Below are 27796 nucleotides of genomic sequence, written 5' to 3' on the forward strand. Positions count from 1 at the left end.
GCATAGGGTGAGCCCTCTGGTCCATGCTGCTGAGGCCAAGGCTCCATGTCCAGTGCTGTGGTCTGACATGTCTGCCTTGCGTGCCTGGAGGTCTCTGAGGGCATGGCATGAAGCAGGGGCTCAAGAGCTCCCATCAGTTTTTGTCAGGTGTTGTCTGAGTTGCAGCAAGATCAGCGAGGCTGGGCTGCTGTGCCCATCATTACAGGATTGTGCTGCCTCATCCCCCCGTGGCACTGAGCTGATCTTTAACCATGAACAAGCCCCTAACCCGTGATGTGATGCAAACCCCCCCAGTGTGGAGAGCACCTGGCAGTCCTAAGTACGTTCTCCAGCTGAAGTCAGCCTCTCTGCTAATTACACTTAGGCCTGTAAAGCCCACAAGTTGAGAGCACCTGGCCAGAAGGTCTGTCTCCGTGCAGACCTCCCTGCTGCACCCCAGCCCTGCATTGCCCCTTGCTTTGCTGCACACCTCTCAGCAGCAGGCATGGTGCCTATGCTTACAGGACATGCCTGTCTCTGTGTCCACCCCCCCTCAACCTGGTTCCAATAGGCAAGGGACCCACACCCTGATACTGCCACCTCAGGGGACCCTTCATCTGGGGTGAGCCTGTGGCAGGCAGGGCCCTCAGCCTCATGCCCTGCAGAGACCACAGCAGCAGCAGCATCTTGCTGGGAAGCCCTCTCCATGCAGTAGCTGCAGCTCCCTGGGGCCAGCCTCCTGGTGCCAGGGGTACCGGGGTCGGGTCTCCTTTCCTGCCCTGTGTGTTCCCAACCAAGAACCAGTGGTTTGGCTATATTTGCATGCCATGGGCACTCAGAGCTTGACAGCTGAACCATCACCAGCACCCACAAAGCCCTCTGCTAGTGCTCTCCCCCTCCAGAAGTACATATATAACAGGCGAGAGAGGAAGAGAAAAAGAGAGACAACGGCTTTAGCTCCACGCTTCCGTCCAGAGCAGTCTCCTAATGAGAAGAATATGGCTGCTAGTTAGCAGAGGGGTGTGTCCTGTAGGCTAAAATGAGATAGTTACACTGCACTGATTGAAGGTTGAGGTTAGAGGGCAGCACAATTATGTTCAGGAGATTCAAGGGCTCTGTTTGATGCGGCAGTTCTAAGCTCCCAGCCAGTGTCAGTAGTTTAGCTCAGGGTTTCTTTTTTTTTTTTTCCTTTTTCTTTTTTTTTTTTTCTGTGGGCTAGAGACAGGAAGGATAAAAACTATGGGAATGAGTTGTTACTATTATTATAAAGTGGTGTGAGTTTTTTTTCCCCTTTTTTTAAACCATCAGTTCACCCCCTTTTTGCTTAACTGTTTCCTGATCATTATTTTTTAAGCTGCTCGAAGGCAAGAGGAGAGCATCCCCTTCGCCCGGATAGCAGCTCTGAATTGGCTCCCAGATGGGGAAGGTGATTTTTTTCGTGTGTGCCCATGTTTTGGCTCAGTTCTCTGACTGAGGCTCGGGAAAGCAATTAGCAGTTCAGGTCGTACCAAGGCTAAATTCTTTGTCTCAAAATCGCAGGTTAAGAGTTGGAAAAGAACCTTAATTGTCTGGTGCTGAACTGGATGCTTTTTCTGAGAGCATTTCCAGTGCTTAGGGCTGTTTATGGGGGGAGTCTCTTGTGTTTCAAAGGCCTTGCAGCAGTGCTGCCTTTTCCCAGATCCTGTAGGAGTGTTCAGGCACACGCTGGTGTCCAGACACCCCAGCAGCATTTCTGGCCTCTCCAGCCTCTCCCACCAGCCAGCTTGCTGCCTTGCCGACAGCCATGCACCCTCTCACCAATCCCAAGACAGTCCTGGCTGCTGTTAGCCTTCTCCATTGCCCTGTATTCTAACCCTCTGCAGCTCTAGGTGTAGCCTGCCTGCACCCTGCCGCTGCTGCCCACGCCCACCACCATCTGCCCTCAGTGTGTCGAGGCAAGGACCGCTTGCTTGTGACGGTGGCACATGGCAGCCCTGTACTGCTTATGCAGGGAGGCTATTGCATGCACAGCAGCAGCATCCCGCCCTGCTAGGCCGAGCACAGAGCACTCCATGCTGATGCCAACCACGCTACTGGAGGGCTGAATGAAGGGACCTTCCCCTTCCTCTCCTCACCCACTCCCACAGGTCCAACTCTCCAGTCATATTTGTGTCCCAAGCCCATGCTTTCTGTCACCTTTTGATCCAACTGACAGCCTGATTTATTTAGTCCAACGGTTCTCAGTTTTAAATGTTAATTCCTCCCTGAAGAAAATGTCTTTTCAGGATGAGTTGCCCATCAGCAGGGACATGGAGGGCATGCTGGCATCCCTGGCCTCTGTGCAGAGCCAGGCGCTAACCCCACGGGCAAGCACCCAGTAGGTGCAAGGGGGCTGTGATGCTCAGGGAGCACCTCAGTCCCTGCTGCCACCACGGCTGAGCTGTCTAGGGGACACCCCATCAGCAGGCAGAGCTAGCCAGGACAGAGGCATCTCCAGCATCACAACTCATCCCTCTGCAGCCCATTTGGCATAGTGCCATGTGTCGCCACCACAGTCCCCCATCATCCCGGCTGCAGTTACAGGGTTGATGGATTGTCTCCTGGCTGGGGTCTCAGTGTGGACCCCAAAAGGGGATGCAGCACACATGGAGGTGAACAGGGGCATGCTGGGCTGCTGGCGTCCAGCAACAATGTCTAATCTTGATCGGAGAGGAGAGCAGTGGGCTGCGGGGGAGGAATCAGAGATAAATGTTAGCTCATTTCTTAAGTAATTAGTTACCTCCTCATCCCCATGTTGTAATTGTGAACAAGCTGTAATGTTTAATTAGTGTGTAAATGAAACCCCAATTTCATAATGGCTGCGGTGACAGCGCTAAGTGAGACAGGCACAGAAGGGGCTGCATTGTTTCAGCGGGAGATGAAGCTGTCGCCCAGCAAGCCGAGCGTCTCTGGGAGAAAATGGAAATGATAAACGAAGTGAGGCTAATTAGCAAAATCATACAGGCCCCACTGATGGTTCTCATCAAGAGGAGGTAATGAAGCGGGCGGGCCAAGCTGAGGGGGGATTAATTGGAGCTGATTCCTGCACATGCAGAAGCTGTAGAGCAATTGATGTAAGGATGCAAACTTTACTGCTCTCCTTCTCTCGCCCTTCCTCAGGTCTCAGCCATGGGTAGAGCCTCTGGGGAGCAGGGGCAACCTCTGGGAGCTGGTACTGAAGTAGGCAGGACATGGCTGCAGGGAGATGCTCCCTGCCTGCAGGTGCTGCAGGGCTGAGGCACATGGACACCACCCCACAGAAAGTGTGGTGTGAGAGCTTTGAAACACTGGAGAGCTGCTGCGGGACCAGTTGGAACTAGATAATCTTTCAGGTCTCTTCCAAATGATTCTGTTATTCTGTGACAACCCTTCCTTAGCTCCATTCAAGTCCCTAATCCTCCACTGATTGTATTTTGAGCATAGACATTCAAAAGGTACTAAAACACCTCTGTGTGACAGGTGCTGGAGAAGAGGTGAATCTCCCCTACTTGCCTTCTGGGCAGGGGTCTTTGGAGACCTGATGCCCATGGCAGCATGGCATGGCTGCCAAGCTGGAGCTTGCTGCAGTGAGCAACCTGGGGCGTAGTGGAGCTGAACTTTATCCTTTCAAGCTGTGTGAGAAATGCCCTTTCTACAGCTGCTGGTGCACAACCCTGATCACATTGCATTACTTACTGACATTTCAGGGAGTGCGTGGAGCCCTGCTGCCAGTCTGCTTGGCCCCAAACGCCCCATCCCTGCTGCAGACAGGAGCTGGCTGCCTGTGGGCCAGGCTGCCCCCAGACCTGCTCTTTACCTGCTGCCCACTCAATATCAGAAGTAGGCAAAAGCCTTGCCAAGCAGAAGAGAGGACAGCAATACGTGTATGTCTGTGCTTGCATCTGTCTCTCAGAGCAGGTTATTCCTGGCTGCACGTGAAGCTGTGGGACCATGAACAGGTCTTCTCAGTCTGTCAGCCTCCTCTTTGGTCAAAAAAATGGTGGGATGAGTTGCGTACTGGCAACTGCTGGTCCCTGGGATGTCCAGTGCCTGCCCAGAGTTACTGAGTCCCTTCCTCATGGTACCTCCAAGGCTCCCGCTGCCTCTCCTGCTGAGTAATGAGAGATTTCCCTGGGCCTCTGAGGGCTCTAAAGAGAGGCTGAGCAATATTATTTATTCAGTTGTTTACAGAAGCATTTGATCGGGAATAGTTCTTCACTGCCAGCCTGTTGTGTATTATTCATTGCAATAATCTCTGCAGATTGTGATAAACTGTAACAGCGTCGGGGCAGCGCGGAGCGGGGCTGCACTGCCACCGCCGCCTGCACCCGCCTCTAAAATATCGGCAGCTGCAAGCATAAATCTCAATTTACAAGTGGGACTATTGCACAGGGAGTTATAGTTATACTAATGATTACTTCTCTGTCTTATTTTTCATGTTGCAACAGAGTAATAAATTTTTAAGAACAGCCTGGGCAGAGCGTTAGTGAAGCCTGCGTGTCCTCTCGCCACGCTGCTGGCAGAGAGCAGTGTGCCTGGTCTGCTCCGGGCATCTCACCAGCAGGGTGCCTGCCCCACTGCTCAGGGAGCAGTAAGTGCTTTGAGTCACCGCACTGGGAGAGGTGCAGTGAAAAACTCCCCGCAGCCATGGTGGGGCAGCAGGCTGGAGCTTCGCTTTGGGGTGAGCATTCCTTGAGGAGGGCATCTGCAGGCAACAGCACGTCCTTCCCTGTGCATGAGTGAGTAGACTCACACAGCCATTGGTCATTGTCTTTCCTGGCATAGGACTGGAGCATAATGGAATATCATCAGGAAAAACAAAGGGCATCTTCGAGGATTTGTGGAGGTCAAAGCTCTTGACATTTGCTGTCCTGGAGAAGACACTTTCACTTCACTGGCTTGGTTTTCCCACTGGGAATGGGGGCTGAGCCTGTCCCTCTGATACTGAGCTGGTCTTTCTCTGTTAAACTCAGGAGATCCTGGGACTGACAAGGCCAAGGAATGGGGATTCGATGGCTGAGCGCAGAAATTACGTTTGAGGGGTGCTTTCTGTCCCTGTAGCTCACCACTTTGCTGATGCTGGGACTTTCCCAGAGATAAAGGAGTGGGAACTGCCTTTTTACAGATGGTGTGGCCACAGTGTGGCTACAGCATGGAAACATCAGGCTCAGATGGTCCCGCCTTGGAAGAAAGCCCCCTTTCCTGGGTGACAGCAAGGGTCAGCAGAGAAGGCTCTGGCCAGAGGAACCAAGACCCAGCTCCTATACTCATCTCTGATCAGCAACCCACGAGCATGTGGTGGCATTCTTCCTGGAGGAGTCCCCCTGGGGACACCCCCAAATGCCAGGTATCTTCCCCAGAAGGCAGTGGTGGGACATGGGGTTCAGCGAGCATTTTCTGAGTGTTTATCACAGCTCCAAGGTCTGTGATGTGAGGCCTCTGATGGATGCCTCCATTCACAGACTTGACATTATGATGTACAGGGAGCCTAGAGACATATAGATTTTCAAAGTGGCCACTTTGAGCATAATTATAAATATCCAGCCTCTTTACATAGTGAATTACTGCCAGGAAGAGAAGGGACCCAGAAGGGCTGAAATTCTGGCATCCTGGCTTTCTTGAGAAAGGAGCCTTGGCAGAGATTCCCCACCCATTTTGGGGTGCCAGGAAAGGATGGACATTAAGGGATAATGCCTTTCCCCTTCTGTGCATCTGTGACAGCTCCTCTCCCTTTCCTCTCCATGCTGTCAGTGTCTCTCAGGAGGAAACATCTCCTGGGCACTGTTAGGACCCTGCCTTCCCCTCCTTGTCTGCACCAGCACACTGCAGCGTGATCTTACCTGCTTCTGAGTGGCTGACTCTCCTCTTAGATCATGGCACAGAGCATGAGGGTCATCAGGGAGCTAATGGCCCCAGGAACACAGCAAAAGAAATATCTTGTGCTAGCCTGTGGCCATCTCATCTCCTTCCTTTGGATCCTTTGGATCGTCCTAGCCCATGCAGGCTTGGAGCCTGGCACTGAAGGATCAGTTTTCAGTTGAGCAGAGGAAAATCCTTCCAGTGGGATGGCTGCTGGATGCCAACTCTGCAGCTGAGACCTGAGCACGGTTAAAAGCACTCTCACATGCCTCCTTGAACCCACAGCCTCCTAGAAAAAAGGCAACTGTCCTCAAGGAAACCCTCTGGAAGTCCCTTTATTATGCTTTTCTCCTGTGGTTTGAATGGCATCAGAGCATCACTGCTTCCCTCTCCATGCTGTAGCCAGGGTGAGAATTCCTTGGGGAGGACATTTGCAGGAACAGCGTATCCATCCCTGTGCATGAGTGCATAGGCTCCAACAGCCATCAGTCATTGCCTTTCCTGGCATAGGACTGGGGCATGATGGAATATTGTTAGGAAAAACAAAGGGTATCTTTGAGGATTTGTGGAGGTCAAAGAGCAAAACTGAAGCAGAACTGAAATCAATGGCAGGTAGAGATTAGCATAGTGCCCCATCTGACTGCAGTGAGCTGTAGGGAGGCTGGGGAGAGGCTCTAGCTCTCCAGTTTAAAACCTTCCAGGAGCCCCTGGTTCTGATCTGTGAATGCCCCAGACAATCAGGAACAGCAGCTGATGACTTGGGACAGGGACACTGGGCAAAGGACTTGCTAGTAGGCAAGAGCTGGAGTAGCCAGAGGCTGCAGATGGCAAGAGGAACCCTAAGTGTTTTGGTGTTGGATTGAATTCCTTCCTTCTCTGCATGTCTTGATGAACTCAACCTGCATCCTATCCCTGCTGCAGCTCTTTGTCCTTGTTTCCTTGTCCTGATACCTTCCCCAGTCTCTGGTATCATCTCAGCCACCTGCCCCACTAACTCCCCACCACTGTTTCCTCCCTGACTCCAGCTCTTGTTGGCTCAAGTGTTTTTGATGAAGCAGTTTCCTCCCTTGCACTTCCCAGGGAAGTAATCAAGCACCTGTAGAGGCAGGTTCCTGCTCTCTACACAGGTGCCTGGAGTGGATGCCAGTGGAGTTTGAGCAACTGGGAGCAGGCGGCCAGCCCAGGGCTGACTGCCAGGGTCCACAGACAAGGCTGGCTTTACCCAACTTGGCAAGATTCTGATGGGAAATCCAAAACACTTCCTGGCCCCAAAACCACCTTCCCAACAGACTGCAGGCCTTTGTTCCAAAACATCTGGGCACACACACCACAACCTCACAACAACGAGTAGCTGGAACTTAAGGGAAATAGTGACATATTTTTCATTCTTGTTGGTGGCAGTGTCTTGACAGTTTGGGTTGGAATTTCCTGGGGAAAAAATCCAGTGTGAGTTGGATTTCCAGCATGGAACATCTCAGCCAGATCACTAAACTCTGGGGGAAAATCCGGGTAGGTCCTGTCAGGGCGAGGGGGAGCCACCAGCCCCTCTTTTTCCCCAACACACACCTGACTCTGTGCTCCTGGGGCTGGGGCAGCCAGAAACCCAGCTCCTCGTGTCCCCAGGACCGCAGGGATCAGGCTTTGCTCTCTCCAGCAGCCCTGTGCACTGCAGCATGTTGCGTAAGGAGCATTAATTAACATTGCTGGAAGATCTGAGGAAAGGTGCAATTTGAATGATCTGGCACCACAGTCATTCAGATGCTGAGTTAATTCAATGCTTGCACACAGTGCTTCTACAGATTGTTGGCTTTAAACAAACAGCAGTGACAAATTTTTTGCTGTGGAAATGTGGTCATTAAGTCGGGAGCGTGTGTTTGACCTGAAAGCGATTGAGTGATGGATGCAAGTCATTTTAAAGCTGCAGCAGCCAAGAGGATGCTCCTTTTGGAGAACAATCTTGCGTCTGAGGCATGTAAATAATTTAAACAAACAAGTAAAGTAAGGTGAAAGCACTGCTGTTGGCTGCCCTGCTGTATTACAGCACTAAATGCAAAGCTGCAAAGCAGGGCAGTGCTGCTGGGTCCATGGTGGAGGAAAGCTGGCATAAGGAGGTGTAAGGTGCCAGTTTTGGGGCTGTCCCCAGAAATAAATAGTACCACCTGAGTTTATATCACTTAATAGTCAGTTGTGGGAGCCACACACCCACCACTTTCCAAGTGCAGGCAGTGCAAACACCATGAGATCCCGAAGGAGCAGGGACCAAAGCAGCTTGGTGAAGGTCACCCTGATACTCTGGAAGAGCAGACTCAGGAGTCCTGCATTGTGGGACTGTCCCACATATATTTGGCCAAAGGAGCCAGATATTCCCTTCAGTTCCAGATGCCCAGATCTGGTTCATCTGGTCCAACAATGATGCTTGAGGGAACCGGGAACTCAGCACACTGTTGGACTGCTTCTTCATGGCAAACTTGCTCTGAGCCATCCTCTCACTGCTGTTGACAGTCCCCTTGCCCATGGACTGCAAGCTGAGAGGGAGCGTTAGAGCCGCATCGGTCACGTCGCATGGGTCTGTGCCTTCCGCTGCTGGAATTGGTGTCCCAGTAATGAGGCTGGTAGTTACTGTGCATTGGAAGCAGCCTCAATATCTCGGCCATTTAGTTTAATGGGGGTTTTTAAATACCAAAAGCAATTAAGTTCACATTGTGAGCTAATTGCCTACAAAATTTCATTTCAAAGATGCTCAGACTGTTTGTGAGAGAATTGCTGGAAAGAGACCCAAATATGCTGCCATATCTGTCCATTTGTCCGTCTCCACCTTCCCTCTTTCCCAGCCAGAGCCAGGTAGACTTGTCAAAACAACCAAATTCTCAGTCTTCTGCTTTTCTGGCAGGTTTTTCCATGGTGTGAATTTCAGACATGCAAGTTAAATGCCAGTGACTATTGATGGTTATAGTGCCTAGCTGGTACCACAGCAGTGAAAAAGAGGGATTAAAGGGCTTGGTTGATGGGCAAGAGCCAAATTGCTGTTAATGGGGAGTGGGTGGGCACACAGCAATGTACCCAGGACAGGAGATGGTTGGTGCTGTGCCCATAAGCATGTGTTACCTGTAGTCGAGGCCTGTGTCTGTGCTGCTGTACCTGGGGGCGTAAGTGGTGTCAGAGCAGGAGCACCCAACATTGCACCAGCCCTTTCACTTCAGATAGCTGTATCAGGCAAGCTGTCATCAGCATTCCCACCCCATTCCTCAGAGCTCACCCCACGTGCCTGCCTCTCTGCTCCTCCTCTGGACCCAGCAACTTAAGCCCACGGCATCCATCCGTGGCGGCCCCCAGAGGGGCCAGCTTGCCTGTAGGCTGCGTGGCTTTATCAGATCGGAGGAGAGCCGGAGGTCTTTGCCAGAGATTACTTGTTCTCATAAACAGCCGTGTTACTGAATATGGAATAATGCCCCTCGACAGCCAGCTGGGGGGTTCGTTTCCTGCACTGTAGCTACCCTGTTAATGCTCTCTCCTTAAAGCACCTTTGCCAACTGAGATGCCCACGTGCTGCCTGTCACCCTGCTGGTACAACGGGCAGGGGCACGCTCCACTCTCTTCCCCACCAAGCTGCAAGCCCCCAGCGTGTCCTGCTGAGCTGCACAGTGCCACTCTATTTTGCATGCGGCATTACTTGCTCCAGACCCCCTGTGCTGTCCTCCCGAGCCAGTTTCCCTGGCCAGCAATGGGGAGGTGATTTATGGAGTCCCACACACACGGTGAGTCCAGCTCACTGCGTTTCAGGGAGATCCATGGCACAGGGAGGGGAGGTCACTACGATGCAGGTTTGCTAACCTTGCCCGCTTATTAAAAATGGTAAAAGCCTCCCTTAGGACTCATGAAGTATAGATCCAGAGAGCTCCATATGCTGTTTCCCTTAATGAGATGTCTGCCTGAAGAGCAATAGCAAAACACACCATCCAGTTCAGGGTCCCTATAGCTAGATGGCCTGGCTGTAAACAGAGCCGTCCGTCTTAATGGGCTATCGTGTAAAAACTTCTCCCAGTCAATAAATCAAAGGGGCTCCATTTATATCATGTGCTGCCTTCACTATTAGGCTGCCTCTGGTTGGCATGTTCTGATATGGAGCTCCCCAGGACTGCCAGGTGAGGCCAGAGGCTCTAATGGCCATTTAATTTAGGCTTCCCCTTGCTGATACCCGTGTGGAGCGCAGCAGCGAGGGTTTGGCAGGGAATCACCCGTGGTTTGGGATGGCCTTGCCACACGAGAAAGGGCACCCATGGATCAGGATCTGACTGGCATCAGCTGCCTTGCCCTGCTAAGTAAAAGCCTTGAGTATATAAGGGGACGCTTGGGGAGCTTGCCAGGGACTGGACTGCCCTGGGAAGGGGTACATTGGGGCCCGCAAGAACCTCTGCTCCTTCAGGAGCGGCAGCAGCAGCCTGGCACAGGTATTTATTTTTCATTCCTTCCCTTGTGCTGCTCAGTTGCCACCGGAGGGAAGTTCCGCTCCAGCCACCATCCCAGGCAGAGATATTAGTCCTCATTACTAATTAAAGGAAGCAGGAGTAATTGACGGATGGTGGATGGCGGGGGAGCCGCTGTGATGAACAGCCCCTGTCCCTGTGCCGGGGATGCATGCTGAGCGCTACCTGTTAGCTACAAATAAACAAACCTGATAAATAATAAATAGTTTGAGAAGAGTGGCCCAGCATTATTTAAATTAATAGGGATTAGAGGGAGAGGCCTGAAAGAGCATTCCTCTGGATGAGCTATCCCCAGATGGGCAGGGGCTCATTTGTTGCAGACTGGAGTAAACAAGGAGATGGGGAGGATTCATCACGGTGGGGCCTGGCGGTGCTGCTCAGGCTTGCAATGGCACAGAGATGTTTTTCTAGCCATCTCTGTGCCAGGACTCCCCGTGTCCCTGCCACTTTGCTGCTTTCACTGGGCTGTGACATCTCTGGTGCCAGTCCGGTGCACTGAGTGTAGAAGGGAGCCAGGGTGCTATAGTGGAGCAGTGGGGAGCAAATGCTCAGCTCTGGCATGGCTTCTGGGGTTCCACGCTTTCACAGAGCACCCCACAGGTTTTCCTGGACAGCTTGATGGGCATCTGAGCTGTTCGGTAGCTGCTGTCCGCCTGCGTCTAGGCACTTGCTGCGGGGCATGGTTTGGTCCCAGCTGCTGAATGTGGCTGGCTGAGGTGCCTCCTCACCCCCTGACATTTGACCAAGCCCCCTGCCTTCTCGGAGTCGTGAGGCTGCGGGTGGCAGAGGGAGGAGGATGCCGGGTAAGAGGGAGAGGGGAGGGTGGGCGCTCTGCTCACTATCACATCTACTCCATCTTATCGCCACAGTAATTTGATGATAAAAAATAATCCGAGGCTGGAAAGGAAACATGTGTAGTGGAGTAAAGATTGAATGGAGGTGGATTGTGCCCTGGGGCAGTGGCTGGGAGATAGAGGGAAATGTCCTTCTGTTTGACATACTGCCTCCACAAGCCCAGCCCATGACATGGGGAGTCTGCCAGCCCATGTGCTAGATGGTGGGCAGGAGGGTGCCTTCTGCGACCCCGCCACCACCTCCTGCCCTTCCACCTCTGTCCTCTGCCGCCCTGTGGGGTGCTGCCCCCCACCCTTGGCCGCATGAGTCACTCCCAGCTTGCTTCTAATTTATTTTTTTCCCTTTGGTTATGCTTCAGAACTCATTTTATCAGCTGTCAGTAGCCAAATGTCTTTTTTAAGGAGTGGGTTATAGCCACTAATGTACTGAATGCTATTGCACTGGCTGCAGTTAGTGTTCCACGGCTAAATTACTGTAATTAATGTTCCACTAGAACTGTTTGTAACAGGCGACTGGGGGAGCCCTGGGTCTGGGCTTTCACAGCCACTGAATTATCTCTCCTCCCCAGAGAAGGAGCCTCTCAGGAGAGAAGGGCTGAGGTCAGCACCAGGACAGTCGAGCAGGAACTGGGACGGACTCCTGCAGACAGAGGGGTCTTGGAGGCCATTCCCGTGGCACACACCTCCATGTCACCCCGTCTCGGGTGCTGCGCCCCACGGCTGCATGTGCAGTGGGCTGCAGCAGTGCTCCCAGCTGGGATGTGCCACAGCATCACCCACCAGCCTTTGCTCCTTGTCTGCTCCGGGTTGCGCTACAAAGATGAAACACAGTGCCGAGAGAAAAACTCCCCAGAACTCACCAAGGGTGGTTGCCAGAGGTGCTTCCCCCATGCCGGGCACAGCACTTCGGCCCACAGCGTGGCCCATCGGGGTAGAGCCTGTGCTCGTACCAAGGCTGCGCCCAACACCGTCCCTTTCCTCCCGGCTCCCCCTTCACCTCCCAGCGAGGCCAGAGGTGCAGGGAAATGAAATGCGCTGGTCGGGCAGGGAGGCTCGCACACACCCCTTGTTTCGCTAAGTGCGCTCGTTCAATACCTGCAACAAACAGATTAGCCGAGGCTTTATCAGGGACAAGAGAAGGGAGAGCAATGTGATAATGGCTTTCAGCAAATCCTCGGGCTGTCACAGATTAGAGTGGCCGCGGCAGGAGCATTATCAGCCCTTTCCTCCTCTCGCCATCACCTCCCCCTTTGTCTTCCCTCACCATCGGATTTCTCCAGCCAATCTATCCCGGCGAGAGCCGGGCAGATACAAGAAGAAGTCGGTTTCCATCTGATCCGCGATTGGTTTTTCCCGGCAGCCGATCCGTGTCGCGGCATCGATCCGCGGGCCCCCCTGGTGCTCGTCACCTTGCGTGTCTGGAGGGAAAGGTGGCAGAGGGAAGGGGGCTGGGGGCACTGTGCGCTCGCAGTGTGCCATTGATCCACGGGCGGGAGCGTGGCCCGGCTGGCCGCGCCGGGCAGGAGGCACACCAGCCTGCCCTCATCAGGGGAGTTTAAATGCCTGTGACCTTCTGATTAAATCTGAGCAATGGCTTCGAGTGGCTGGTGGGAGGAGGGGGCTGAGCTCTGGCCCCCGGGGAGGGTGGATGTGAGCTTCCCGGTCCTCACCGTCCCACCGAGAGGTGGCTTTTGAGACTGACACTGAGCACTGGAGCCTGCCAGGAGCCCTCCTCTCTCGGAGGGGACACCTGCCGCACCCACATCCCCTTCTCTGCTCCTCAGCTTTCTGTGGCACATTGCAGTGCATCCATGCACAAGTCAGGACACTGTCCTGGTTCTGCAGCTTGCCAAATCATGCAGGAGTGGTGCAGTCAGGTGTGAGCTGTTAGCTTAACCCCAGTGAGTGGGCAGTTTTCTCAGGAGACCTGAAGCTGTAGGGGGTAATTTTTTTCCTTATAAAGGTTGGGGCCAAGGGTGCCCTTAGTCCTGATGGCTATGGCCAGGGCCTGCTGAGGGCTGCTGGCACCGGAGTTTGTTGAAACATCTGGAGACTCTCAGATGCCATTGCCCAGTGGTCATACCAGAATTTTCCAGTGTGACAATCAGTGCCCAGTGCCACTGCCTTATGCCTCTCTGCCAGGCTCCTGCCAGGGTAAAGCTGTGCCAGCTCTGCCTCATCTTGCTTTTCCTGGCTCACCCAAGGGACAGCGTGCAGATGGGTGGGAGGGCAGGAGGGGATATAACAAGTAATGGCCCCGAGTGTGGAAACAGTGTTAATAAAGTGTATTTCACTTTTAATTTTGGCATATAATGTAATGATCTTTTTTAAGGCCCTATCATATTATCTGCATGACTAGATTATTGAGTCTTCATCATCTCCAGATAAATTTATGACCAGGATGATGCTTGGAATTTATTATCAGTCAATAGAGCTCAATACTGTAACAAGGCGTGTAATAAGATATACATATTTAATGATCCGGAGTAAAACAGCCCCGCTAATGGGCAGGATGAGACAGAGGCTGGAACCTTAATTTCCATCTCCTGCCCCTTTCCACAGAAGCCTGCACTGGACAGGAGGCAGCTCCAGGGTCCCACACATTGCTTGGCACTGGCCGGGAGCAGGGACCAGCTTGGGGATGCAAGGGAGCACAGCCCTCGTGTTGCTGCTGCTGGGAGCATGTGCAGGCTGCACAGAGGTGTTGGCAGCAGGCACGCGTGCCAGCCCAGCCTGTGGGCAGGGTGCAGATCTGCCTCACGCTCAGCACACAGGTCCCTGGCATGGCTCTGCAGGTCTGGCCAGCGTCCCTGTCTGCACCAGGTACGGAGTGTGTTTGTCTCTCGCCAGCCCATCAGCCAGGGTGAGAGTCACACCAGGCTGCTGCTCCATCAGCTGCTGAGATGGCCAGCAAAGGCTCCCTGATAGTTCTCACGTTTGAAAGGCAAGCTTACAGTCCTTCCTCAGGGAGAGGGCAGGGCTTGTTGGCTCTGCAAGGGAAGCCAAGCCATTGAACCCAGGTGGATGGACAAACTCTGTCTCCACTGTGCAGGGTTGTATCTGGCCCAGCAAAGCCCTTGGTGGGGACGCTTAGATGAACTGCGCTGGTGGTGCCATCAGGGCAGCGGCCTATGCTCCTGCTTGCCCAGCTGTGTCCCTGGCAGAGGAGCAGGCAGTGCTGGGGCAGTCACACTGCAGGGAGCAAGGCAGCTCTGTGTGCCGAAGTGCCCCAGCCCCACAGGCAGCCGCCTGCAGATGGAGTCATGTCCAGCAGGGTCCCATCTTCCCTCACCAGGTTATATTTTGAGCTGCTGGTGGTGATTTTTCCAGCCCTTTGGGATGTTATTAAATTAGTTTCCTAGGACTTTTAATAAGCACTTTTGATGCCTTTGAAGCATGCAGCTTTGTGGGAAGATTACAGTCCCGCATCCATCTCACTGGGAGAGAAACAATGGCAGCAGGGCTGGTGTTTGATCTCTCCTCCAGAAGGCGAGAGAGGGTTTGTGAGAGACAAAGAGGTGAGCTGCTGATTTGGAGCTAATGTTTAAAAATAGGTAGGTCTCCCTCCAAGATAAAGAGACCTGCCCTTCTCTGTGTAATCGCCTGCCTCTGCCTCGCTGGACCTGCAGAAACACAGCTCGCTTTATTTGAAGGCTTCGAGTGCGGCGCTGCAGTTTGATTCTGGGTCCTTTTAACACAGTAACTAGGCCATCTGACCAAGCTTTAAAGAGCAGGAGAACTTTCCATTAGGACTCACCACACACTCCTGGCAGCACTAGAATTGCATCTTTGCCTTTATTTCCTTTCTCTGACATCTCATGTCACTCACCGTCAGGAGAAGCTCAGCTTTATAAACTCTCCCATTTCTCCCTTGAAATTGCTCCCTAATTAGAGTCCCACTCCCACTGGTGGGACTGGGTGGCAGGAGCTGGACATGGAGCATAGCTGATGGCTGGGTGGTGACAGGGAGTATGGCAGCATGTGGTGAGGATATACAGGACATGAAGATAACTGCATTGGTGCTGGGGAGCAGCAAGAAAGCAGAGCAAACTGCTCCCTGCAGCCTGGGGACCTCCTGGCCTCCAGCAGCATCAGTCAGTGGCAGGGAGATGGCATCTTCCACATCTGTCCCTACAGCTCCTACACAGCAGAACCAGATCCCTGGCATGCTGAGCATCCATGTGCCTGGCCCTAGCACTGACTCTGTCAGGGACCATCCGGTGAGTTACAGACCACGAGCACTCAGCTCTGGCCAGGCATGCCTTTGCCACAGGGAAAAAAAGGTGTCAGGGGAGCCGAATTCCCTTTATCTGTGGATAACTACTGCTGCCTTTAACAGCCTGGAATAAACTAGCCATAAATATCATGATCATAAGTGCTTAGATATGGCAACTTTACACTGAACAGAGGTTTTAACCTTCCCTGTGGAGGATATCCAGCTCTACATCACTGACTCTTTCCATCCAGCCGCACAGCCAAAGACAAACACTAGGTGAGCTGCTTGCAGCAGCCACACCAGCTACCAGTCTAGTCCTTGCCTCAGTTTTGGAGCAGAACCTCCCCCTTCCTGTAGCCTGCTGGAGGGGCTGGGAAGGAGCCATCCCACCACACACTGTCTGCCTGCCCCCTACCCACCCTGGAATGAGAGAAGCAGTGATGGGGCAGTCCTGGTGTCCTGCCTGTTGGATGAAGCCCCATCACCCTGGCAGGGCCTCCTGCTTCCATCATCACCCTCAGGCATCCCCAAGAAACCTATTCCAGTAGTAGTAATGATGCCCTTTGTGCAGGCAAGGCTAAGGCAGAGATGTGATGGTGACAGACCATAGGCCGGGCAGCAGCTGCTTCTGCATCCCAGCTCCCACCCCTCCCCTGGACTTCACTTCTGCTGGGTTACTGGTAGGGCTGGACAGTGCTGATGCCCACTCATCTTCTCTGCCTGCCTCATCCCCTTCTGGCAGCTGCCTGCAGCCCAGACATCTGCCCAGGTTGGTCCAAGATATGAGCAGTTGCATCGTCTGAGACACACATTGAGGGTCATAGAATCGTAGAATCAGTCAGACCTCTCTGGGCAACCTGTTCCAGGGTTCCACCATTCTCATAGTGAAGAACTTCTTCCTAACTCCAGCCTGAATCTACCCATTTCTAGCTTTGTTCCATTCCCCCTAGTACTATCATTACCTGACATCCTAAAATGCCCCTCCCCAGCTTTCTTGTAGGCCCCTTAAGATACTGAAAGGCCACAATAAGGTCACCTTGGAACCTTCTCCTCTCCAGACTGAACAGCCCCATCTCTCTCATAGGAGAGGTGCTCCAGCCCTTTGATCATCCTTCTGGCCCTTCTCTGGACACCTTATAGCACATCCATATCCCTTTTGTAATAGGGGCTCCAGAACTGGATGCAGTACTCCAGGTGAGGTCTCACCAGTGTGGAGTAGAGGGGGAGGATCACTTGCCTCGACCACTCGAGGGTCCTCGCTTCCTCCTTCAGTGCATCTTGTCATCTCTGGCTATGTTCAAACAGCACCTGTGGGCGGGACGCTCCATCCACGTTGTGGAGAGGGGCAAACATCAGCCTGGTTACTCCTGGCATCCAGCACAGAGAGGAGGAAGGGTACTGAGAACACCTCTGCCCTGCCCCATCCCCAGGTCCAGATGGATTTCCCCAGTTACCCCAGCCCCAGCAGGCAGGAGCCCTACTGCCCTCTCCATGCTGCTGCTGTCCTCTGCTCCTCCAAGGAAGCACCAGTGTTGGAGCCTGTGGTTTACTGGGCTCTTGTGGGGGCCCACCTCCCATTCCCATTCCTGTTCTCCCCACAGAGCCCTGGAGAGGGGTGTCCTGAGCCATCTACTTCTGACAGAGTTTGTCACCATCACCTTTTCCCTAAGCCAAGCCCGAGGGTCCCATACCAGCCCTGTCACAAGGGGCATCCTGCCCCTAGCCGGTGTCCCACCATGACTTTATTTGGCACGGCGGCTTTCAGGGGAGCTGTAAAGCACTGGGGTGAGTTAAATAATACATGACAGTGTACGGTATAAATTCCAGGGAGCCCGCGGTGGAGCGACATTGTATACGGAATAAATTACAGGCTGCCTGACTTCCAGGAGAGATTGATCTCCTGCTGAGCATTTTGTTTGGTGATGTGCTTGTCATGAGGGAGAGCTAATTACAGGCACGGAGCCCTGTGGCTCCACCACTAGGGTGCAAACTGGGCACCCAAATCTCAGGAGCCTCCCCCTGGTTCCAGGATTTGCTCTTTCCAAGGGTGGCCGTGTGTAGGACCCTGTTTGCTGTGTGCCGGCTCTTTTCCGAGGGCTATCCAGCTCCATCACTGCCCAGGTCAAAGCACTGTGCTGCCACACAGAGCTACCCTGACTCAGGGGACATAGGCATATGGCAGCTGTGGGATCTGCCCTGGGTGAGGTGATCTGCCCTGCATCGAGACTGCCTCAGCAACAGACTCACAGAGGGATGGAGGTGCCTCAACCCAAGCCTGTTCCCAGTGGAGCAGAACTGTGTTCCTGCAGCTGATCAAAGCCAGTGTTGCCGTGCCCTCATCCTCAGGCCATATCACCGCTCACAAGGTGACACAGGCACCACCACTAATGCAGGGAGACCCAGGGCTGGCTGAGTAGTGGAGGTGAGTCATGGGGCTCATCTGGGGGGCGAATGGTACAAAAAGGCAGATCTTCACTGGAAGTTTGGTAAAGATCTTGTTAATAGGATATTGCTGTGAACCACCAAGGAGAGGGGAGTTCCTTGAGGGCATGCTTTGGGCTGAATAGTTCTGAGAAGGATGCTCTTTACCTGCAGGGATGCAGAAGTTGGGCGAGAGGCTGGGGTGCAGTTGAGTGCCCAGCTGCTGACTTCAATGTCAAATTCAGGACCAAGTTTGGAGGCTCATCCTGCTGGGCTCCTGTGGGCAGCAGAGCAGGGACGGCTCCCTTGCAGTGCCACCCGTGCCAGGTTTGGCCCCACCGTTCGCACAGCTGGGTGATGCCAAGTAGGGGGCGTGCCACCTACAAGGCCGTGGCAGAGGCTGTGACACTCACATCCAGCAGAGAGGAGAACTCCCTGGGCTGCCGCGAGGGTGCTAGTGGCTGGGGGCTGCGCCTCGGAGCGGGCCGGCCGGCAGGATGCGCTCCCCTGCGGCTTGGCTGGGCCGGCTCGGCGGCTGTCTGTCACCCGGCGGGATTATGAGTAGTGAGCGTAATGCATCGGCGTATGAATAGGGTTGTCTGGCTGATGGTGATGTATCGTTTTTCATTACTGCCTCTCAAGCCCTCCCTGCTCCACGTGTGGAAATTCTATTTATTCCCTAATTTGTAAAAATTCCCTCCTTATCTGATACCAATCAGGGAGGGGTAATTGGCTCTCCAGGGCTAGCGGCTGGGGTCCTGATGAAGAGATATGTGTGTCTGCTCCGGCTGTCCAGGCACCCTGCCCTGCTGCACCAGCGACACAGGCCACAATTAATAATGATTTGCAAATGGCAGACAAGCAATAACGCAGAAAGATGTCCAGCCAGCCTCCTGCCCGCCCCTTAATTTCCTTCTGTAATATAAATGGCACGGGAACGAAAATCCAGCGCTATAAATTCTGAAATTAGTTATTCACCATAATAAATGGATCCCTTTTTGGTGCATGTCCCCCCCTATCCTTCTCCTCTGACCCTCCCCTACTCCCTCCTCTCCTCCCACCCCCCCCCTCACCCACTACCTACTTCATTTGAGTCCTAATATGCAAATGCTGTAATTTAACGGGATGGTGAAGTTGATTTTCATGTTAACTTAATTACTTTGATTTATGAAGGGCTGGGATGCAGACAAGGCTCCATCCCTACCCACCTCCCACCCTCGCCCCTCTGCGGTCCCACTGACCCGGCTGCCTCTCTTCCCTTGTCTTCCCTTTTCTCAGTCCTCCCTTCCTCTTCTTCCCCAAGTTCAGTGTTTTATTAGCTGCCTTTAAGTGGACATAAGTCCTCGCGACAATCGCATGACACGGAGGACAAATTCCCCATCCTGCCTTGTTTAATCGTGCCTGGATAATGGATGTATAATTGACTCATTTGAATGCTTTTGCCTACAGGAGTGCAGAGCATTAAATGTTTGATTGCCTTAATTTCCAAACAGATCATTATCCCCTTCTTACCCACTCTTAATAAACACTTTATGAGGATTTTTTTTGTAAAGGAAAAAAAATCTCCACTCCTCGTACTTCTCTGAAGTGATAAACTCTAATTAAGTCTAATATTTAAAAATATGGTAATGGTGACTTGTTTGAATAAGTGGCCTGCATTTCCATAATTTCATTATTACGTAAAACACGCTAATTATTTGAAGTGTGCTTATTACTAAAAGAGAAATCTCCTTCTAATAAAGATGAAATTGGCTTTTTTCCCTCTATTGCTGCACATGCTGCTCCCCTTCCCTCCCGGCCAGTGAGCGGCTGCAGCCGGGAGCAGGGTGATGGCAGCGCTCACTTTGTTTGCCCAGGGCTGCCCACAAGGCTGCTGGATGCATAGGGATGGTCACAGGGCTGCCAGGCAAACCGAGGGCTCAGCACACCCCCTGCCACCTTTGATCCCACCAGTGTTGGTGTCCTTCAGGTTTGTGGGCTCCAGGAGCTATTGGGAATGGTGCAAGAGAGCTGAGCCCTAGTTTCTATCCTCTCCGATTGGGATGGTCCTGATCTAAGGGTCCCCCCCTCACAACATCACCTCTGCCAGGCTGTCTGTCAGCCTGCAGGGCTGGCAAGCGTCTCGGTAGCCAACTGTCTTGCTTGCACTGCTGTCCCCCCAGCTGCCCAGCTCTGTCTGCCCTCAGAAAGGGCAGCATGGCAAGCACACAATGGGAAGAGCTGTTACCAGCACAGAGGACAGAAGGAGGCATCTCATCACCCATGGGGTGACGGTGGCCAGCTCAGCTGGGAGGAGGCAGCTGCTTGGGTTGGCAGACTGAATGCCAGAACAGGTCCCTTCTGCTATGCTCACCTGCCTGGCTGTTTCCTGGGGACGCCGGGTGCTGTCACATCCCCACACACGTGGCAGCTTCCAGAGACAGGCCCTCCCTACTCCATCATCCTTGCTAGGACGAGACGGATTTGGAGGCCTTACTGACCCCAGTGTGCAGGGAGTGGGACAAGCATCCTGTCCCTCCAGGACAAGGACAGCAACAGGTTTGGGGGGAGAATGAGTATTAATTGTATCCAGAGCCCCCTTTGGAGCCTGTGCAGGCGTTTCATGGTGGGGCAGGCAGAGGAGGCACTGGGATGAAGTCAATATAAAACTAATTTTCTTTTCTTGGTGAAGAAATGAGGTGTGTGGCAGTAACGTAATTGCAGATAATGAGGTAAGTTATTCTTAATATCCTGCGTGTCACTGTCAGCTACACCTAATGTACCTGCCGGCTGTGCGGGGCGCGCGGAGCCCCTCGCCCTGCGTGCAGCATTATGAGGCCATTCATTTGGGAACAGGGTGGCAGGACCATCCCCAGTGTCCCCACAGATACCTTCAGGCTGTGAGCTCTGGCCTCTGCTGTGTCCTTGTCACCACTGCAGCTGGGCATCCCAGTGGCCCCGCCTCAGCCAGCATGTCATGGTGGGGGTGGATGTGGACTAGATATAGCCTCCTTCTGCCCCCAGCGTGGACGGGGTGAGCAGCCATGAGAGTTGCTCTGCTTGCCTGGCAAACTGTCACTCATTGCTTGTGGTGGCTCTGTCCCCTGCTGGGGACATACCCACTCAGGGTGAGCGGCACATTGTGCTGTAGGGGACGCGGTAGCGGGGATGCTGGCAGCGGTGTCAGGCTACATGGGGACTGCACGGTTCCCATCGGTCACAAGGCCACCTGCTGTCACACAGGGTCAGCAGCAGGGAGACGAAGGGCGGCAGTGGCCGGGCGGCCCGTTCCCGCTTTGCAGGGAGCTGTTATACAAAGGCAGCCGTGATATTATTCATTAACAGTAATCTGCCATTAGAACATTGACAAATGGCCCCGCGTCGCCCGAGCATCAGTTCTTGTACAGCCCATAAAGCATGGGGACAGTTTAAATATGGACCTGCTCAGCCCGGGCCGGGGGTGATCTGTCTTCCTGGCCACAGCACAGGTGCGGCAGGGCTGCCTTCAAATGAGCAGCACATTTAGGGGGGGGACCGCGCTCCCCTAGACACTTGCAGCCCACCTGGGCAGTCAGTGGGATGGGAAAGGGCTCACTGCACTGCCGGCAGCTTGGCCCAGCACGCACGGTCATGGCAGTGCTCAGCCCTCTGAGGCCCCATGTTGGTAGCATTCAGAGGATGCAGGAAGGTGTGAGAGGTGAAGAAACTCCTGCCAAGATGGTATGCATAGCCCCTTCCCTTCTCCTGATGGCTAAGATGGGTGTGGTGGTGATGCTCTCCTCAACTGAGTATCACTACTCCTGGCATCCCATTCCCATGACATGGTGACATTGTGCCCAGTCTGTGTGCCAGCCTCTTGCTGCCAGAACCTCTGAGCTCACTCCAGCAGCTGGAGGAAGGTTGCCTACTGGGCAGTGAACTCAGCACCATGAGCTGGGGGCTTTCTGCCTCTGTCCCAGCAGAGGAGCACAGTAGGAACTCCTGTCTCCCCCCTCCAGGAACAGGGACAGTCAGGCTGAGCAGCAGCACACTGCAGTCCTACCTAACTGAAAGAAGATCCTATTACCCCATGCACATTCATGTGCCACTGTCCCTGGCAGTGAGCATGGCCAAGAGCTTGGCAAGGTGCAGAGAGGGCTGGGCCATGAGTGTTGAGGCAGTGCAGTGTTGCAGTGGATAAAGCTAAGATGCTGGGTGGAAGGGCTAAAACTCAGCAGGGCTAAGCCAGTTGGGACACAGAGAGGTTGAGGTGGCACATCACCCTCACTGCACTGATAGCCTGGCTGAGGAGGGTCCCAGACACCTGGGATGCAGCAGCTCAGAGCAATCTGGAGCCTGGCTGTCCCAGGGCCACTATGGGGGATGTGAAGCAGTGTCCGGAAATGGCACAACAAGGCAAGGGGCAGGAGGCAGGGCAGAGCTGCCGCTTGGCTTGCAGGAGGCAGGCTAACCCCAAGCTGACCCCTTCCACACACACCGCACAACACCCCTAAATCAATTGCATCTTATTATTACAATATCAATATACAATATTCCTACAATAACACCATTGATTTTCTACTCAGAGGCTGCACCTAAGTCTGTTTTAAAGAGGAGGGAGTTAATAGTGCCCTCATTAAAAATCTATAGATTACCCCCCACCCCCAAAAAAGAAAAAGCCGTTTATATTCATTAGGGCTATTGAATATAAAGTAATATGTTTGTGTAGGACATTGGAGTAATGTGATAATCCGTCCGCATATCAGGGAGAAATCCACTTAGCAACCCTGTCAGCTTGACAAGAAAAATGTGCCCATAAAGTCAGGAATTCATTGAGGGAGCGAGCGCAAGGAGAGCGGGGGTGTGCGCGCGCGCGCCTGTGCGGCACCCGCAGAGCCACCATTGCTGCGGCCACACATCCCTGCGCTTGGCGACTATGATGGCCACCTCAGCGGCCCCCGGAGGTGTCTGGGGCCAGGGCACACCATGTACACTGGAGTGGGAGCTCTGGGTCTCACCAGGCTCCGTGGCCCCAGGCAGAACCTCCTGATGAGCTGGGGTCAGCAGGTGCCAGCCTCAGTGCCAATGCAGATGTGCCACAGCCAAGCGCCCACCGAGAAGAGGTGGGCCGGGAGGCACAGGGTGGGCAAAGGCTGCATGTGGCCCCCCACCACGTGCCTCAGACCTTGTTCATCCCCCGCCCCGTGGTCACCTTTGCGATGGCTTCAGCGCCGCAAGACCGGCAAAGCAGTCCCATTTGCGCTCTCTTAGGCTGTCAATTGCCGTCTCTGTAATAGAAATTCCTTTCAGAAGGTAACGACGTCCAGATTTAGAGGATTTCATATCGCTAATAATTCCCCAAACAGCCATCTGACTCTGTTGTTTTAAAAGCCGCTTAGTTTTTTGCTTTGGAGTTTATGAAAATCTCCCCCTCTAATATCCCGAGAGCCAGCCTATAATTGTGTTATTAAATCAATCGGAGCGGATTACATTGTAAAATCAATAGATGGCTGTAATTGCATATTAGAAAGTTGTTCTGCTCTTGTTGGTTTTTTGGTGCTTTTTTTACGTGGATAATTATAATAAGCATGTTTACCTTAGTGCTGATTTGCAATGAGTCTCACTAAATGACTTACGATGAGCTTGGCACTCCTCTTGCCAGGGGGCCATGGCATCATGTGGGATAGTGAGGATGGTGCAGGTGTGCCAGTGGCACTGACCTGCTGAGGTTCTGCTGGCTTTGTAAGGCAGCAGCCCAGAACCCTGAGCAGCTCCCAGTGCTGGCACTTATCACAAGAGTACATCCACGTGGCTGTTGGGGGGGGTCAGGAAGCAGCTGGTGGTCCCACAGGCGCTCCATGGGGATCAGTTCAGGGGTCCCAGAAGGTGCCGTGCAATTTTGCTGCCAGTTCTGCCACTTCTCAGGTCTCTGCCCAGTTCCTCTTTTATTAGTGTGGAGCAATAACCAAGTCCTGAGGAGGGGTGGGCAGTAGGATGCCTTGAGAATGGTGAAGGGCACTGGTCAGGGCTGTGCTTTCAAATCCACACTGCTCACCTAACACAGCTTAGAAGCTCCCCTTTCTGGGTAACTAGGCCAGGCCCGGGGCTGGGGTACTTTTGATGCAGATGGTTGCACTCCCCCTGCCTTGGTCTTACCCAGCTTTTTAGCCACTGTGTCCATTAGGTCCCACTGGAAGCTGTCTCTGGAGGCAGGTCTGGTGCTGTTTTCCTGGGGCTCAGCTGGCTGCGGGGCGAGATACATGGAGCAGGGGTTCTCAAGGATGGTCTCTTGAGCAGGGACAAGTGGCAACGGGGAGTTAGTGCTGTGGTTTGGCCAACCCGGACACCTGTCGTCTCCTGGGCCACTCCAGAGACATCAATGCCACCATGGCCAGCAGACAGGACAGGTTCATAGAAAGATGCCCTCATGCCAGATGGTGTTTCTGGAGATACCTCTCCTTTGCAAGGCTGTCCCCATGCCTCTCTTCTCTGGCCTGGCACACCAGCAGAGAAAAGGAGTGCCATGGGAAGGGCTGTGGGGAGGCAGTCAGGAGGCACATGTAACAGGGATGTTACTTTTCCCATGCTCAGCCGTCAGCCAGGAGGGTCCTTGTCAGCTCAGAGCAGTCCCCGAGGGAGCTGCATGCTGGAAAAGCCCCCTGCACCTCCATCTGACACTGTGGGGTGGGTGGCGGCTTTACCATGGGGTCACCAGGCACAGCAGAGCTGGGTAGGGCTGCTGTTGTGTCAGGGGGCGTCCCGGCAGCCCCGGCCCCGTGGGCAGGCGCCTGGCAGCAGGGCAGCGCTGCCCGCCTGCGCGGGGCCCTCAATCCGGCACGCGGCACTGTCAGCAGGCAGCCTGCTGTCTCCTAGACAGTGAAATATGGCCACAATTAGCCCGGATACAGTTCAATTATGATAAACAGCGTTTGCACCCTTTAAGCCGTGATTAAAAGGCCTCCTCCCGTTGATAGAGAGACCTAATTTCACATTATTATCGCTGTAGCTTGATTATAAAGCACTCCCTGGATTTACAGTTGGGAGATGGATGTGGAGGCTTCTTTATCATTTACACATCAGTAATGATGCAGCCTTCCCTCCACCACAACATCCATCCAGCGGTGGCGGGGAGAGAGGGGCCCTGCCTGCACCACCACCCCCCCCGCCCCAGCTTCCCGGGGCACCCTCTCTCCGTGTCAGCCGGGCCCCGCTGCCACATGCAAGTGGGCAAAGTCACCCTTACGGTAACAGCTTGATAAATGGGCGGGCGGTAATGAAATGGAGACATCAAGGCGTGGGGCGAGGAAGAAAGAGTGGTAATCGGAACGAGTGGAGCTGTCCCGAAACGGAGGGGAGCGGGAAGAAGGATCGCCTCTGTGCCGTGTGCTGTCAAGGGAGAAATTACACATTTACTCTTGCTTTTTCTTAAGGAGACGGCCCTCATAGATCAAAACATGGATTTACAAGCCAATTTTCAACATGAAATATAGACACCAGGAATCAATTTAAGCCCGGCTTCTATTTTAGCAAACGGTGCCTGAGTTTAGTCCCAGGTAAATAACACCAGCCAGAGCCTGGCCCCTCCCCAGCTCGCTGCATCTCCACTGCTCACTCTGGCGGCATCGGTGCTGCCAGCTGTCCCCCAGCATCCGCTTCGCCCACAGCCCAGCATCGAGGACGGCAGTGGCTTGCCGGCCCAGCCATCTTGTCCGTTTGGAGTCAGTGGGCATGGGGCAGCACCAAAGACGGGCTCTAGTGGGGATGAGGACGGTCCCAGGTCAAAGCAGTGAGCAGACTAAGCTAGGTGCCAGGCAGCTCCTGCCTGAGAAGAGCGAGGGGAAGGCGAGAACCCTGCTCTTCATTGGAGGGCAGCTCCAGCATCATCTGCTGTCCTCATCTCAGTGCAGGGACAGCCCCTTTGCTGGCCAGTGCCGCCAAGGGACAGGCGTGCTGGAAGAGCCTGGAGTGACTGACACCAGCTTGCCGGGAAGCAGCCACTGGCTGAGAGCCTGTGCATTGCCGCTGCCTCAGGCAATCCAGATCTCGGCCGCGGATCTGTCCCAGCTTGACTAGGATGCAGGGGGGCAGTTGCAGGAAGCTGGGGACCTGGATTGCCCCACAGCACTGCAAAGCACCTGGGACAGAATGCCTGGACTGGTGAGGGCACAAGGGCTGTGCCGAGAGCTGTACACACAGCCCCAGTCTTCAGGGGACACAGGGAAGCAACCATACTGCTCCAGGCACAGCCCCAGCGTGAGACTTACAGCTCCTGACTGGATCGTGGCTCTAACCTGACGTCTGTGCTCTCCCCACAGATGACTGTAAGAACATCGCCAACATCATGAAGACACTGGCCCATAGAGGCTTCATCTTCAAGCAGACCTCCAAACCCTTTTGATCCCCAAGGCAAGCCAGGCAAGGGCTGCATGCGCCCGGCGCCGGCGAGGCGGGGAGGACGGGCTCCAGCATTAAATAAAACGGCAACCGAGGCCAGAGGAACCGACACAAAAAATCTCAATTTCAGCTGTTAACTCCAGTAGAGGTTGTATATATGGGAAGGCAAATCTGTGTAGACCTGATGTGACTCCCTCTCTGGGCTGCTCCGGACATTATGCCATGCTAGCGGACAGCCGCGTAGGGCGCTTGCACCACATTTTAGACTCGTAGTTTGTTCTTTTTCTTTGGCTCCCGATTTCCGTCCCTCCCTCCACATCCCACCCCGTCCTCCCTCGCCCGCCCCGTAGCCAGAGCATCCCCCCATCTCCTTCCTCCCTGGCATGGGCCGTCCCCGCCTTCCCTTCTTTCTTTTCTCTGGTTTTGTTTTCAGGCCTCAACGGCTGCTGCAGCGAGTGCCCACACCGGGTAGCGCTCAAGGAGGCTCAGCAGTGTCGAGACGGCCCCTCACCCTCCCCGCCAGCCCCCCCGCCTCTCCCCTCAGCGCCTTTTCCCCTTTTTGAGTCAACACTAACCCCTCTCTGACTCCTGTATGTGACAAACGCGATCCGTCTCTTTATGTTCAAGGTGAAGTGCCTGTATTCTCCGCTGCAGAGCCCCTGGCAGCCCCGCTGTGGGCTGCAGGGCCCCGGAGGGCTCCTTTCAGTGGGGCGGGGGCCCGGCGGGAGGACGGGCAGCAGGAGGGAGGTGACAGTGTCCACGCAGAGCCCCGTCCCGTCCCCGTCCCGTCTGCTCGTGCCTCTTGCAGGACTGGGTGGGATGCCCAGTCCTGCCCTGGCCCTGCCAACTGATTCTAGCGCCACCGGGACAGTCCCGCCGCAGCACCACGTCCGTTGCCGGCAGTGGACGTGCCAGCCTGCGCTGGCCCCCAGCCCACAGGTACTCGAGCAGGGGAGCTGCAAATTGCCCCGTGCCCCTGACCCCGCTCCCCTCCGGTCCGGTCTCCCTTGGTTCCCAAGCTGAGGCTCGGCCCCCGCCCTCCCCCCCCCATGTGCCCACAATCCCCGCGGGCCGTGCCGTGCCCCTTCACAGGTCCCTGCAGACGCTCAGCAGCAGCTGGCTTGTTGCCTGAGAGTTGCCGAGCACATCCCCTCTGGCTGGGTGGGCTCCCGGCTGGCCAGGGCGGTTGGGAGGCAGCCATAAGGCAGGCTGAGGGCACACATCCCCCCAGCGTCACCCAGCCCCAGGGCCCTGCTGAACGGAGCCCTTTTCCGGGCACTGACCTGCAGGGAGGCTGCAGCCCTGGGCCTGTGCGTGCATGGCCTGGAGCGAAGCCGGTGACGGCAGCCAGAAGGGCAATACAGGCACTGAACTTGGCGGTACATGACTGCATGGTGTGTGGTGTTCCAGTTAAACCAACCGATAATGCAAACCCAGCATTTTCATTGTCTAGTTATTCCAATCCTTGCTGTAAATGTGCCACATGAATAAAGTTTGGGGGTAAAGGAGCCCAGGCTGTGCCTATGCATGTGTGAGTGTGTACAGGGGGGCAGAGGTGGGGGGGAGGGGAGGGGGTGTCACCTGGTTATGTGAGAACAGGGTACCCCACCAGCAGGGCTGCCCTCCCTGGGCTA

At 54.3% G+C, this 27796-nt stretch overlaps 1 protein-coding gene across 3 annotated transcripts in view; it reads left to right on the forward strand.

Annotated features, from left to right (window-relative positions):
* ERI3 (ERI1 exoribonuclease family member 3) overlaps positions 1 to 27670 on the forward strand; it is a 158331-nt gene extending 130661 nt beyond the window's left edge. For all 3 annotated transcript variants that reach the window (XM_064147722.1, XM_064147724.1, XM_064147723.1), the window contains exon 8: positions 26084 to 27670. In XM_064147722.1, coding sequence (XP_064003792.1) covers positions 26084 to 26166 — 83 coding nt within the window. In that variant the 3' untranslated portion in view covers positions 26167 to 27670. The remainder of the gene's footprint in view (positions 1 to 26083) is intronic.
* Positions 27671 to 27796: the final 126 nt, after the last annotated feature.

This window comes from Pogoniulus pusillus, chromosome 8, assembly GCF_015220805.1.
Source record: "Pogoniulus pusillus isolate bPogPus1 chromosome 8, bPogPus1.pri, whole genome shotgun sequence".
In the NCBI taxonomy this organism is placed as follows: domain Eukaryota; kingdom Metazoa; phylum Chordata; class Aves; order Piciformes; family Lybiidae; genus Pogoniulus; species Pogoniulus pusillus.